Source organism: Heteronotia binoei, chromosome 4 (assembly GCF_032191835.1).
Source record: "Heteronotia binoei isolate CCM8104 ecotype False Entrance Well chromosome 4, APGP_CSIRO_Hbin_v1, whole genome shotgun sequence".
NCBI classification, from domain to species: domain Eukaryota; kingdom Metazoa; phylum Chordata; class Lepidosauria; order Squamata; family Gekkonidae; genus Heteronotia; species Heteronotia binoei.
Window position 1 is genome coordinate 9,178,175 of NC_083226.1, and position 15,415 is coordinate 9,193,589.

Genomic DNA, 15,415 nt, shown 5'->3' on the forward strand with positions numbered 1-15,415 from the left:
GCAGGTGGATCTACAGTGGCAGCTTCTGACAGCTCAGGTCAGGGCAACCTTGGAAGAAGGCCGGTTGAAGCTGGACTGTATCTGGGGAAAGCAGCTGCTGGAGTCAGCATTTGTGTGGACTGCCGTGATTGGCTGACCTATGTATATATGGACTACAGTGCCGGACAGTATTTCTCTCTGGTGAGAGTGAGTTCCTGGCGTAGCACTTTGTCACTCAGTTTAATATATGTTATTCACCACACCAAGTTGTTTTGTATATAGTTGTAAATACACCACTTTTATACTAGGTGCTGGTGTGAGGCTCCATTTTCTTCCTAGCGTCGACCTGGTGGCAGTTCTCTGTTTTGCACTCTGCACATGAACCACTGACAGAGCCATGGGAGCAGTTTGCTCTGCTTGGCTGAACTGTTTAAAGGGGCTCAGCTGTTCAGGTGGGAAACATCTGAGCAGTTGGGGCAGCCTGCGCCTGTCTCAGCTGTTTAAAGAGTTTTTCTTCAGCAACCAGGCCCTGGGACTAGCTGCCCAAGAAAGCCCCTTTAAAAAGCTGATTCATGGGAGCAGGATGCCCATACTGCTCAGCTTTTTGGGGTATGAACCTGATTTGGTTCCTTCGGCAGTTGACTGCATTCATGGTTCAGTTTGGGGTTCACCCATGAACCACATTTTTGTGGTTTGTGCCTGTCAAGCATGCTATTTCTAAATGCTGTTTCTACATGTACCCAGTAAACAGGCCAGGGGTAAAGCATAGCATCACCTTTGGCTTTCCCCCTTTCTTCTTCCCTCCCCACTCTCTCCCTTCCCATGGATGTATAATAAATCCATCTGGACTCAGGATATTTAGAGTAACATTGAATTAGCGGTGTAGAATGCCTCTCCCCCAGATTCACACAGCCAGGTCTTATCCGCTCTCTGAGAATGTGTGAGAACAGGAGATGTTTTTATTAGCTAACATTCCTTAGCCATAAAAGAGATACCAGCGAGTAGCCTTTGAACCCGCAACCCAATTTGCATCTTTATGTTATCCTTTTGAAGTTATCTGTAACCCAACCTTTTGAAGTCTGCCTATAAGATACTATTCAATGCTATGTATGTCATTACTTCCAAGGAGTCTGTCCTTGGAGCAAGTATCAATTGAGATACTGAAATAGGCGTCTGAGAGAAAACTTGGCTGTGAATTTCAGTTGGCTTATGAGAAAGCTGCAGGAGCAGCGGAACGCAATTAAAAACTGGTGGTTGCGTGAAGGCAAGAATTTTTCCTTCAGAAGCCAACAAGCAACGGAGGGACTCCTTTGGAACTTTGTTTTTGAGTCTGAGTACTGTCTTTGAGAAATTAAGAGACTTTGAGGGGTCCTCCCTGAAATATTACATTTGAGACTTCTGTTTGGCTAAAATGTTTTGAATTTTTGATAATTTTTGTATGTTCTACACAATATATTTAATTTGTACAAGCTATTTAATAGTGTGATTTGCACAATATTTTTGGTATATTTGTATTTTGTATATTGTGCTGCCATTGTATTTTTCATCCCTAACTGGAAGCTTGAAGGGGACAATCTGGCCCCAAGCATTAAAAGAGCCCCTCCCCTCAAATGTAATCCCAGAGGCACACAAGAAGCTCTTCTGAAGTGCCCTGCCCCAACAGAACCATGGGGCCCATTTCTGCCCCTCAGCAGTTTCCCAGACTGGGAGTGCAAGGGCTATACATAAAGACATGTCATTTTGAAGCCTCACCACCAACCCTGGAGAAGAGGCGCAGAAACACTGGCTACCGCATGGGCCTCCTACCTTCTCCAAGTCTGCAGGCACTTTTGGAATTCTGATAAGAGTGGTGAGCGCAGTCACAGAATGGCTGCTCTGAGAGGTGCAGAGCCACCAAACGGCTGCCGCAAGAGGTGAAGCCGCACACACAGAGGAAGCCCAAATGTAGGGGAGGAGTAACTAAAAAAAACCCCCCTATACTAACAAAGTGGAGTGAGATAATTAAACCAATATTGATGGAGCCATGGATGAAACGATATTTTGATCCACACAGCTAAGTAGATCTTCCATGACCAATCAGAAGCCATGCTGGACAAGCGCTACACATGGCTCCACCCAATTTCTAAAACCACTCAGTGAGTCCCAGGCTGAGGAGCACTGGGCTCTTGACTCCTGTAAGGAGCGACACAGTATGGGGAGATGTCCTTGTTGCAGGCACTGTAAACCAATATGAAGTCAATGAGTGACTGGAGAAGACTGCCGCATTATAATCTTTCTCACAAAGAGCTTTGGGAATTGTAGCTTCCGTGAGAAACTGAACCCCAACCTTCACCTCCTCCCAAGAATTCCATCCCCAACCTTCCTTACTCAATGCCATAAAGCTCAAACCTACTGCCAAAACCAGTGTCAGCTACAGAGCAGACAGCCGGCTTCTGACCGTCCAAAGGGCAAGCACACTTACCACTCCTTTTCTTGGCTGCCCAATGCAGTTTCTTTAAGCCTGTTTCCAAAGCAGAGAGTTTAATCCCAGACAAATTGTTGGAATGGTCCCGGTGCTGGGCTACCACAAGAGCCAGCTACGAAAGACAGACAAATGAGAAAGCCAATCAGACAGCCAATCAGAAAAAAAAAAATCTCTGCAAGGATCATAAGAAAGGAGAAGAAATGTCCCCCCCTGCCTTTGATGGGCAACTGTAAGAGTGCCTCAGGACCAAGACTGAAAATGGCTATGTACTCCGATTTTGTTCCCCATTTTCTAGACACTTATGGCTGCTTGGAAATGCAACCGTCTCCTAATGTGGAAGCTCTGCTTCTGGTGTCCCTGGGAGGCTGTCTAAACTCACCCCTGGGGACTCGGAGAAGGAGAGGAACATAAGAAAAGAGAAGCCATGTTGGATCAGGCCAATGGCCCATCCAGTCCAACACTCTGTGTCACACAGTGGCCAATACACACACACACACACACACTGTGGCTAATAGCCACTGATGGACCTCTGCTCCATATTTTTATCTAACCCCCTCTTGAAGCTGGCTGTGCTTGTAGCTGCTGCCACCTCCTGTGGCAGTGAGTTCCACATGTTAATCACCCTTTGGGTGAAGAAGGACTTCCTTCTATCTGTTTTAACCCGACTGCTCAGCAATTTCATTGAATGCCCACGAGTTCTTGTATTGTGAGAAAGGGAGAAAAGGACTTCTTTCTCTGCTTTCTCCATCCCATGCATAATCTTGTAAACCTCTATCATGTCACCCCGCAGTCGACGTTTCTCCAAGCTAAAGAGCCCCGAGCGTTTTAACCTTTCTTCATAGGGAAAGTGTTCTGACCCTTTAATCATTCTAGTTGCCCCTTTCTGGACTTTCTCCAATGCTATAATATCCTTTTCGAGGTGCAGTGACCAGAATTGTACACAGTATTCCAAATGAGACCACACCATCGATTTATACAGGGGCATTATGATACTGGCTGATTTGTTTTCTAATAATTCCCAGTATGGCTTTGGCCTTTTTTATTGCAATCGCACACTGCCTTGACATTTTCAGTGAGTCATCTACCACGACCCCAAGACCCCAAGGAAGACTGTGAACAGGGAGCACAGCCTTTTCCCACCTTCACGGCTCATGCTGCCGCAGCCAGAGCCGTCCACAAGGTCCTTTCAAGCAAGCGTGGCCACCTGTGTGCCTTCTGCATGTCTCGCTGAGCACTTGCAAGAAAACCTGTGCTTTGGAGAGAAGGGCAGGCCTTCCCAGCTCCCAGAGCAGCCCAGGAAAGAAGGGCTGTGATTTCCTAGTCCCCTTAAAGCTTGTGTCAGAGACTGTGGATGAAGGTTGGCCACAGCCCAGAGGCTGTGGCAAAATTCTCGATGAAATTCTAACTAGCAAGTTAGCCCTCCAGCTGAGTCACAAAGTTTGCTCCAGGTACAACTGTAATCTCATTTAGCTCCAATGACACGCCTGGTTCATGAGTCAGTCAGGTGATGGAAAGAGACAGCCAGAGAGGCTCCGGGTATAGTTACCAAGTCCTGGCCTTTGCTTCGTGATTCTTTGTCATCAACAGGGAAGAAAAGCACTCCTCCCAACATCAGGTCTGCAAAAAGAAATTAAGGAGCAGAAAGCAACACTTCAGCATGTGCACAACTGGGTGACTTTTGGCATTTCTACACTTTCTCGAGCCCGTCTGCTCTCTATAAAGTTTGGCATAGTACTGATCTCCTGCTGAGAGGCAGAAGAGGATAAAGCCCACAGGCGAGTCAGCAGAAGACGTGTAAAGAAAAGAAGACTTTAGCGACATGTTCAAACAAGAAGGGCTGCCTCTTCCCTTACTTATCGAATTCATATTCTGTTCCCTCTCCCCCAACTGGGATTTAGGGCAGCCTTTAAAAAACACCAATATGGTCATCTTCCGAGGCCCTGGCTTGGGTGCTCCTGGTCACCTTCCTTTCTGAAACCAGGCTGGTGGCAACATGGGAGGGAGAAGGGCCTTCTTGGTCATGGCACTAAAGCTCTGGAACTCTCCCCAGGGGGAAATGGCTGCCCCGTTCTGTTGCCATCTTCTGCCAGAGGATGAAGACTCCCCCCCCCCCTCTTTGGCATTCCCCCAATGACCCCTTTTTCCTAACCAATGTTTTAATTACTGCTTTGTATCTTAACTCTGCTTTTTAAATTGTTTCTAATAACGTCTATTGAGTGTGTAAGTATGATTTCAATGGACATATGAAGCTGCCTTATACTGAATCAGACCCTTGGTCCATCAAAGTCAGTCTTGTCTTCTCAGACTGGCAGCGGCTCTCCAGGGTCTCAAGCTGAGGTTCTTCACACCTATTTGCCTGGACCCTTTTTTGGAGATGCCGGGGATTGAACCTGGGACCGTCTGCTTCCCAAGCAGATGCTCTACCACTGAGCCACTGTCCCTCCCCAAACATATGAAGCTGCCTTATACTGAATCAGACCCTGGGTCCATCAAAGTCAGTCTTGTCTTCTCAGACTGGCAGCGGCTCTCCAGGGTCTCAAGCGGAGGTTTTTCACACCTATTTGCCTGGACCCTTTTTTTGGAGATGCCGGGGACTGAACCTGGGACCTTCTGCTTCCCAAGCAGATGCTCTACCACTGAGCCACCGTCCCTCCCTCGAGGGACTTTTAAAATGTGATTTTTTTAAATGTAAAATTTAAGATGTTAGATGCCTTGGCTCTTGTAAGTATGCGATTCTCTTATGTATTGTGTTTGACTCTTGTAAGAACAGAAAGGTGGGATACAAATGTCATAAATCATCAGCATCTAGTATCAGCTGCACAGCTCTCAAAACCTGGCCATTCCTCGTACTCCGCCTGGATGAAGCAGTTGGGAGGACAAGACTACTGTAGCACTTTATTACAGCACAATAACTTTTAATGTTATTGTAATGACTGTTTCATTGGTTTTAATATTTCAGTTTGCCTACTGGGCTTGTTCACTATCCTGCTTCGGTGGGGAGGGCAGGATATGAATGGAAATAAATAATCTTTGGCGGGTGCGGCAGCTGGCCCCTTTCCTGGAGCACCACTTAGCACTGGTGATCCACGCCACGGTCGCCTCAAGAACAGATCACCGTGATGCTCTCTACATGGGGCTCCCCTTGACGCTGACTCGGAAACTACAGCTAGCGCAGAACGCTGCGGCGTGGCTGTTAATGGGGCTCCCTCGACGGGAGCACATTCGGTCAGTGCTGAAAGAACCGCACTGGCTACCTATTGTGTTCCGAGTCCGCTTCAAGGTGTTGGTATTGACCTTTAAAGCCCTTTATGGTCAGGGACCTGTCTATCTGCGGGACCGCCTTTCTCCATATATTCCCCAGAGAGCACTGCGTTCAGGGACAAAAAATCTACTGTCCATCCCTGGACCAAAGGAGGCTAGGTCAAGCTAGGGCCTTCTTGGTGGCAGCACCAGAACTGTGGAATGCTCTCCCGGAGGCCATAAGGGCCCTGCGGGATCTCTCTACTTTCCGGAAGGCCTGCAAGACCGAATTGTTTCAACAGGCCTTTGAGATCTAACCGGGAGAGAGCTGCCACCCGACGTCACGTAGAGTACTTGGTGATCACGGTCTGAAAAGAAGAACTTGCCTATATTGTACATTGTAGCGATACAGCACCGTGAAATGGTTTTTTAAAAAATTTAAAATTGTAAAATAAAATTTAAATTGTAAAATAAAAAAACGGAGAGCCGGTTTGGTGTAGTGGTTAAGTGTGCGGACTCTTATCTGGGAGAACCGGGTTCGATTCCCCACTCTTCCACTTGTACCTGCTGGAATGGCCTTGGGTCAGCCATAGTTCTTGTAGGAATTGTCCTTGAAAGGGCAGCTGCTGTGAGAGGCCTCTCAGCCCCACCCACCTCACAGGGTGTCTGTTGTGGGGGAGGAAGGGAAAGGAGATTGTGAGCCACTCTGAGACTCTTCGGAGTGGAGGGCAGGATATAAATCCAATATCTTCATCTACCTCACAGGGGGTCTGTTGTGGGGGAGGAAGGTAAAGGAGATTGTGAGCCACTCTGAGACTCTTTGGAGTGGAGGGTGGGATATAAATCCAATATCTTCTTCTTCTTCTTCTAATTATGTTTTAATGGTTTTATTGGTTTTTAACTTGTGAAAATGAATGTTGTTAGCCGCCCTGAGTCCGCTTGCGGAGAGGGCGGGATAGAAAATAATAGTATTTCACAACACATGGGGCAGCTGTAGCTTTGATGCTTTTAAATGCTTTTAACTGTGCAAAATGTTTCAATTTAATACTTTTATGTTAGATTTTATGTGCTGTGAGCCGCCCTGAGCCACCTTGGTGGGAAGGGCGGGATATAAATCTTAAATAAACTAAACTAAACCTAAAGCTTAATTGAGCACCCTTTTCTGACTTGGTTCTTTCTCTGCTCACTCTGGCTCCCCGCCGTTCAGCGAGACCATGGCTAGGGTAGCCAGCACCCTGACTTGTCACTGAAGAACCAACCGGCCGTGCAGATTAACATGGTGGTTTAGTAGCAGCTGTCCCCACAGTGTTGGTCTTCTTATTTATTGTGACTGGCTCAGGCGCAGAGCAAGCGAGGGGCTACTGGGGGAGATGCCCCCTATAGAATTTGTAGCAGCCCCATCCAATCTTCCCCAATCCACCTCACCCGCCCAATGCACCCCAAGATTGGCCGGGGGGGGGGGGGGGGCTGCAGATTCTATAGCGGGCATCGCCCCCAGTGCCCCCCTTGCCGGCTACAGCCCTGAATTTTGGGGCTGCACTCACGACCCCGTGTCAGAAATCAAAAGGTGCTCACTAGCTTAAACGAGGTTGGGAAACCCCTCTTTAGAAGCAAATGCACGAGTCAGCAAAAAGCATAAATTCCTCAGTTTTGCTCATTCCAACTAGCAATATTTAATACTGACTGGCACTGTCTTAAGGAGGCCATAACCGCCCTGCGGGATCTCTCTACTTTCGGCAGGGCCCGTAAGACCAAACTGTTTCGACAGGCCTTTGAGATCTAACCGGGAGAGAGCTGCCACCCGACATCATTATAGAGTAGGCTTCCCAATCCCCAGGTCCCAGCGGGGGATCCCCCAGTTTTACAGGCTTCCCCCCTCCCCCAGCCAGCTGGCCGGCGGGGGAAGCCCCTCCCCCACAGCCATTATGCACCTCCATGAACAATTCCCATAGGGAATGATGGGGAATTGATCTGCGGGTATCAGGGGCTCTGGGGGGGGGCTGTTTTTTGAGGTAGAGGTGCCAAATTTTCAGTATAGCATCTAGTGCCTCTCCCCAAAATACCCCCCAAGTTTCAAAAGGATTGGACCAGGGGGTCCAATTCTACGTGCCCCAAAAGAAGGTGCCCCTATCCTTCATTATTTTCTACGGAAGGAAGGCATTTTAAAAAGTGTGCTGTCCCTTTAAATGTGATGGCCAGAACTCCCTTGGAGTTCAATTCTGCTTGTCACATCCTTGCTCCTAGCTCCGCCTCAATGTCTCCTGGCTCCACCCCTGAAGTCTCCTGGCTCCACCCCCAAAGTCCCCAGATATTTCTTGAATTGGACTTGGCAACCCTATTATAGAGTACTATGTGATCACGGCTTATAGTATATTGTCGTGATACAGCACCATGAAATGAAATGTTTTTTTAAAAAATTTAAATTGTAATTATCTTTTTATTGGTTTTAATCTGTAAAAATGAATGTTGTTAGCCGCCCTGCGTCCGCTTGCGGAGAGGGCGGGATAGAAATTTAAAGTAATAAACAACAAATAAATAAATAAATTTTAGGATAACTTATCAGAGAGACTGACAATGCCCCTCAGTGAGAACTGCTCTATCCCCACTGGACTTACCATCCATCTTTCCAGCAAACTCGTACACTTTTCTCGGCTGGTCTGAACGATTCTCCAGAGCTGTGAATAAGCCTCCTCTTCCCCAACGTCCAGAATCATCTGGAGCAAGAGACAGTTATGGTGCTTTCCGTATTTCAGCAGGGAAGGGGCATATTTAACAGAGGTCAGCTGCTGAGCATGTAGTAAAGACACGTTCCCAGATATTCCCACATGGCTGCCTTGGCAGGTTCAGGAGCAGTGGTGGTGTGGGACCACTCTATGAAGTGAGTGGATGTGTCAGGGTGGGAGGACAGAGAAGCGGCTCCCTCTCCCCACCCTCCCAGAAGGGAGGCTTGATGAATCCCCAAGAGCACCGCCTACTTCAGGAGCTTCCTTCTGTCTCTCCTTTGCCCCACAGGCAGCTTCCCTCTTTAGAACACATCAGATTGCTCTCTCATCCCCAGCAGCAAGCAAGAGGCTTAGCACTCCCCCACAAAATGTGAGTAGGAAACCAATTTTCAGTCAGGCTTTGAGCCCAGAGCTTATTTCCAACAGGTTTGGACGAAGCTAATGTGGTTAAGGAGATCAAACTAGAATGAGGGAGATCTAGGTTCCTCTCCCCTTTACCCACCTCACAAGGTTGTTGTGAACACAGAAAGAGAAAAGGGGCCAAGGAAGGACTCTGCACAGCTCCCTGACTCCTGGAAATCTAGATCTTAATGTGTTTCCCCTCTAGCACCAAGCAAGGAAGAACAGGATGGAAAAAGAGCTGAAGTTTATCACTGTACAGGGTTCTCCAGCATGCAAAGAGCTTCACACACTTTATCTTCAGGTAAGGGCTGCCTAACTCATTTGGGAAGTTGCTGCCAGTCTGAGTTGGCAGGGCTGACCCTGAGCAGCCAAAGGGTCTGATTCAGCAGAAGGCCACACGTTGCAGATCAGCACAGGGAGGCATCTGAGGTACTCACCTTTCTCCCAGCAAAAGGGCAGGAGACCACCATCCCCCCTCTTGGGCCTGGACTGCTATTAGCCAGGGCTCAGCTCAAACCCTTGCAGCATGGAGCTTCCTTCTGTCTCTCCTTCGCCCCACAGGCAGCTTCCCTCTTTAGGCTTGGCATGGTTCCAGCTGTCAGACACTGTACCTGTTTTAACTCACTGTTAGCCTATTGACCTGACTAACGCCATCTTGTTTGCTATTACTAACCAAGAGCCTGCGACTGTGCATTTCAAACGGGGAGGGAAGGTTGTAAATCCCATTGGAGGAATTTCTCACTTGGCATCCATAGGCTCTCCAAGCCTTTGAAGATGGCAAGCTTCAAGGTAACCAGCGGGGAGCCTTCCTGGGAATGACATAAGGGAATGTGGGAACAGACAACTGTCTCTCAGGGTGTGAGAATGGATTCTTTGTTATGTTATCCTCTGCTACAAAAATCCAAGAGTAACCTTGGAATGTATCAAACTCAATCTGCTTGTATCCCAGACCACTAGTTCTTGAATAAACGAATTAAATTTGCAACAGAATGATTCGGGCTTATTTCAACGTTCAATGTCTTGACACCAGCCAGCAGCAGTATGGGTGCAAGAGGTTACTTGGGGGCGACAAAGCGTTTTCGGTGGGCCCTTTGCACATTTCGACCCGGTCCCATTCCTCAGAAGTGAGGGAGACTGTCATGAGCCCCCATTTGCTGCCCAGCTCAAGACCGTCTGCCCAGCCCTGCACACAATGCCCCCAGCTGCTCCAGCAGAACCTGACCTCTCTTCCCCACCTACCCACACAGTGCACAATGATGGCATCTTCTTCTCCTGCTCTGGGGTGGGTGACATCGCCCACCACATACTGGATGGCGCTCATATCTGGGTCTGCGTAGTCCAGGTCCACCTCCAGCCTCTGTCCCTCTTCTTCCTCCTCGCTACTTTCCTCTGACTCGAGACAGCAAGATCTGTACTGATTTGCTTCCCACCAGGCCATCCTGAAGGGGGACAACACATATCCATTCAGAGGTTGCAAGGATGAAGTCACAAGGATCAGGTAGGACGCATTACAGCGATGGCTGTCAGAAATGTGGCATGTGTTAACATTCACTGGCAAGATCCAAATGAGCCCAAAAACTAGGAAAGATCACAGCCAATGGAGGACCTTCAGCACAAGACATCCTCGTTTCCATCTTTTTTTCAACAAAAAAGAGAGGAGAAAACATTACAGAAATAAACCTTTGAGAAATCAGATTGGGGTTCATAAAATGAGATTAGAGACTGCTGAACTGAAACTGATAATGAAGGACTTGACAATGCATCCAGTTGGACTTAATCGAGACCTAGGTTTCCTGTCTACTTACCAATGCTGATTTCTTCACTCCTGCTACCTGATTATCACACCTAATCCAATCAAAGCTGCTGCTGTCATTTGTCCACTAATGTCATTTGGCATCTGAAATCACTAGTTTCCGATAATTAGGGCAGGCCTATCTGAAGAAGTGATCAGTGACACACAAAAGCTCATTTTTTGTTAGTCTTTAAGGTGCTACTGGACTCTTGCTCTTTTCTACTGCTACAGGCAGACTAACACGGCAACCCATCTTGATCTATCCCCCCAAAGTGACTGCCTTAAAGAATAAGAGGAGTTTTAGCTACATATGAAGCGACAAGAAAGAAGCCTCAAAAAAAAAAATCTCATTTTCCAATTTACAAAAAAATGAAATGCAAGGAAGAAGGAAAGGAAAGGTCCCCTGTGCAAGCACCAGTCGTTTCCGACTCTGGAGTGACGTTGCTTTCACATTTTCACGGCAGACTTTTTACAGGGTGGTTTGCCATTGCCTTCCCCAGTCATCTACACTTCCCCCCCAGCAAGCTGGGTACTCATTTGACCGACCTCGAAAGGATGGAAGGCTGAGTCGACCTTGGGCCGGCTACCTGAATCCAGCTTCTGCCAGAATCAAACTCAGCTTGTGTGTATAGGATAGGATCCTATACACATTTTGAACCGTGGCACTTTAATTTAACTTTATATCTGATAAATTTTTAATTGTTAATTAACTTAATTCTGAATTGTATCTAATTATTTTAATTGTTTTAATGTATTGATGGATTTTAGTGTAATCATGGTGTAAACCATGTCATGTGAGCCGCCCTGAGACCGTTTCGGCGCGGGAGGGCAGGATATAAGAATAAATTTATTATTATTATTATTGTGAGCAGAATGGTAAAGCAGCAGTACTGCAGTACTGTGATCTGAACTCTCACCCCAAACTCTGGGGTGACGGTGAGTAGATGAGGAAAGGGGGTGTTTATTTCTCTAGTGATCTATCTGATTTCTCTATATTTCTCATAATACTTATGAAGAAAATATAGCCATCGATTATGCTAGTGAAGTGAATTTGCCCATCACACGAGAGTTTTTAAAAAGCTTCAGCACCAGAGAAGTTTTCTACACAACTTTTGAAAGCATTTCCAGTTGCTAATTGCTACTTTGAACCATTTTCTGAACGTTCTGCTTTGGGAATCTCATTTTGTAGAGCCCTTCCGAGACACAAAGAAACAGATGCTCCGTTTTGACCAGCCCTGATTGGAAGAGGGACCCCTTGACCCACTGCCGTTCTCAAATTAGATACCCCTCCAGTGACAGGTAGGATTCTGAAGCACCCTCGTCATCTGTGCGCTGACACAAATTAACTGGGGAGCTTCTGGGCCGTACTTCTTTTGGCGTTCAGCTTCCACCTTCTTCCGTCTCTTTTCTTCCTTCAGCTGGGTTTTCTTTGCTGCTGCCTCCTGGAGTTTTTGCCGCCGAGCTTCCAGCTCTTCTGGACTCAGCTTAGGTTTTTTTTTACTGGGTCCTGCTGGGATGCCTGGGACAAGAACCTAGCAAGGGAAAGGAATCCAAGGGTTACAGCGCTGCTTTCCACCTCCTGCTGCTCTTCATACAACACCAAATCTCTCCCTCGTTCCCTGTAGTCAGATTCCCACAGAATCTGGGGAAAAGCCTTCAACAACAGGCCTTTAATCATTCCAGTTGCCCTTTTCTGCACTTTTTCCAAAGCTATAATATCCTTTTTGAGGTATGGTGACCAGAATTGCACACAGTACTCCAAATGAGACCGCACCATCGATTTATACAGGGGCATAAAGACAGATGTTTGGTCTGGGCAGGATGAAGACTGTTGGGCTCGGTGATGGATTCTCAACACCCCCATCAGCTGAATTGGAGCAGCAGCTTTCCAGCTGAAGTCACTCCAATGAGGTCCACAGGATCACGTTAGCTCAGCCAAAACACTTTTGCTGAGGAGGGACATGGATTCATCTTCCATGCGCATCAAGGAATATCCAGGACGCAACATCACATTTCATGTCCTCACCCTGCATCATATATTCTGGCTGGAAAAAAGAATCCCTCGTGACGAATTAACTAAACCCAGTTCAAACCCAAACCCATTCAAAGCCATTTCCCCCAGCTCCTCACATTAGCTTTGTTTCTGAGAACTCTTCCTTCTTCTTCAAGGAGAGTTTTTTGCAGATCTAGCAACTGCTCAAAGGCCTTCTGATCTTCTTGGCTGGGGTTCTTAGAGTAGTCTTTGCCTTCATACAGGTACATGTGACCTTAAAAAAAAAATAACTCAAAATGAGATCACAACAGATTCTAATAAAAAACAGGGACAGCATCCTAGTTTTCGTTTTTGCCCTTATTATTTCGGCACTGAGCAGGGTAGACACAACAGCCCCAGCTTTTTATCTTATTATCTGAATTTTATCCTGTCCGCCCTCTACGGCAGGGTCCCCAATGGGCTCCATGGCACCCACACACACCTTTCCTGGTGCCAACGGGCTGGTCTAGTGGGGCCACTGGAGCTTTGATGGGCTGTGCAGACTTTTAAAAAACGGCTGCTGTGGCAGCAGCTGCCACCACACCACAAGAATCTTCACTATGTGACCAAAGGCAAGCTGCGGTAGCCATTTTGTGGCTGGTTCTGCCCCCTGCACTCCCAAGGTGACCGCAGGCTGAACAAGACTGGAGACCCATGCTCAGAAGAATTTAGGGCACCATACATAGTCTTCCTTTCCTGTCACAATTTTGCCCTTGATGACCCTTAAAGGCAGGCCATGCTGAGAAGGTGAACGGCCCAAGTTTCAGCCAGCAGACTTCACAGCAGTCTCATCCTCAGTGATGCGGTGCTCACCTACAATTCTAACAAAATGTGGATCAGCCCCCACGGGATAAAAAAGCCCATAGAGTTTTTTATTGGTCGCACTTTCAACAAAACCACCAAGATATTAATGCAATGTTATCCCTCCCACATCCCATTCATCTCAGTTCATTGTCCTCCTGTCCAGCAGCACTTCCAGTTGAGGGAAATGAGCACAGAAAATACAATGTGACCCTAATAAAAGAAAAATATAACTGACAATTCCTGAATGAGAGAGTTTTCAGGTCCTATTTACAGGAAATGCTGCTCTACTAAGCGACTTTCACTTTTAAAACCGGAACAGTTTTAATCCCAACAAAAAGATTTCAGGTGCTCTCTTTTCCGAAACAAGACAGAACATTGCTTTGGGGTTTTTTTTTTAATACAAAGTGGCAAAATAGAATTGAAAACTGCTGAGGAGTTGAATAAAAAATATGATTGGTTTCAAATGCAACAAATAAAAAGCCTGGTGGAGAATGATATCAAAACTGAAGGAATAAGACGAGAGCAAACAGAAATGGAAAAAGTTCTGCTTGGAGATAATGAAAAATTAATTTCAAAAATATGTAAGTTACTGTTAAAATGGTCTACGGAAGATGAGGTAGTAAAATCTCAAATGATTAAGTGGGCAATCCATGTAAATAAAGAAATACAGATGGATACATGGGAGTATCTTTGGAAGAACTCTATGAAATTATTAACATGTCAGAGTATAAAAGAAAATTGTTTTAAGATGATGTATAGGTGGTATATTACTCCTAAAAAATTGGCAAAGATCAATAAAAAGATGCCAGACAGATGTTGGAAATGTAGAAGACATGAAGGTTCTTTTTACCATATGTGGTGGACTTGTGAAAGAGCGAAAAAGTATTGGCAGATGATTCAACAAGAAATTTCAAAGATCTTGGGATATGAATTCAAGAAAGTAGCAGAGACTTTTTTATTGGGATTACAAATGGAAAAATTTCCAAAAGAAGATAGAACTTTGATCTGGTACTTGCTTTCAGCGGCTAGGACATTGTATGCGCAGTTATGGAAGCAAGAAAAAATTCCAGAAAAATGGGATTGGATTGTAAAAGTTATAACATGGAGAGAGATGGACAAACTAACAAGAATCTTAAGAGACTATGATTTGGAAGTGTATGAAAAGGAGTGGAAAAAGTTTAGATGTTATGTAGAAGAAGAATGGAATATAAAAGGATATTGGACAATTTTTTAATAATGATCAAGTACTAGAAAAAAGTAGAATATGAATATAGGTTCTTATGGTTTAAGGGTACCTTTAAATGTTAGTATTTTAAGTATATAACTTCGGCGGGAGTCAAGTAACGGGGGGAGGGGGGACTAGAAAATAGCATATGGGATAGCTAAAAAGAAGGTATTAATGGATATGGTTACCATATGTTATCAATAAAATTGTGTTTATAAAAAAAAAAAGAACATTGCTTTGGTATAGGCTTTCAGCTGCACGATTATATGCGCAGTTGTGGAAGAAAAATAAATTACCAGAAAAATGGGACTGGATTATGAAAGTTATGCATTGGAGCGAAATGGACAAACTTACTAGAACTTTAAAAGAACTCGATATAGATAAGTATAACAGGGAATGAGAGAAATTTCAAAAGTATGTTGAAAAACAGTGAAAGGACATTTGGTGATTTTTAATAATGGTTAAGTTTTTTCTTTCTTTGTTTAGTGTAAAATGTCAACTACAGATAGAGTAAAATTATGGAAATATACAGTGTTTTTTTGCATATGAGGATTGGGATTAATAGATAACAATTAAGATAGATAACACCAAAAATTAAGTATGGTAGTATTATAAGACTATTAATTAAGATAGAAAGTATTAGTAATAAGTAAGTTTATTATTTGTATTTTATTATAGTTATATGTTTTTAGAAGGTTCTTAATAGGTTAATATTACCTTTTATTCTTTTTTGTATTTTAAGCTGAATGCACCG

General features: G+C 45.3%; 1 protein-coding gene across 1 annotated transcript in view; it reads right to left on the reverse strand.

The window, feature by feature from the left end:
* Window positions 1-15,415, reverse strand: part of CHD1L (chromodomain helicase DNA binding protein 1 like) — a 61,626-nt gene that overhangs the window by 2,249 nt on the left and 43,962 nt on the right. The window contains exons 15-20 of the mRNA XM_060236758.1: window positions 12,731-12,867; window positions 11,969-12,132; window positions 10,048-10,247; window positions 8,299-8,397; window positions 3,990-4,060; window positions 2,441-2,555 (exon numbers count right to left, since the gene is read on the reverse strand). Coding sequence (XP_060092741.1) covers window positions 2,441-2,555; window positions 3,990-4,060; window positions 8,299-8,397; window positions 10,048-10,247; window positions 11,969-12,132; window positions 12,731-12,867 — 786 coding nt within the window. The remainder of the gene's footprint in view (window positions 1-2,440; window positions 2,556-3,989; window positions 4,061-8,298; window positions 8,398-10,047; window positions 10,248-11,968; window positions 12,133-12,730; window positions 12,868-15,415) is intronic.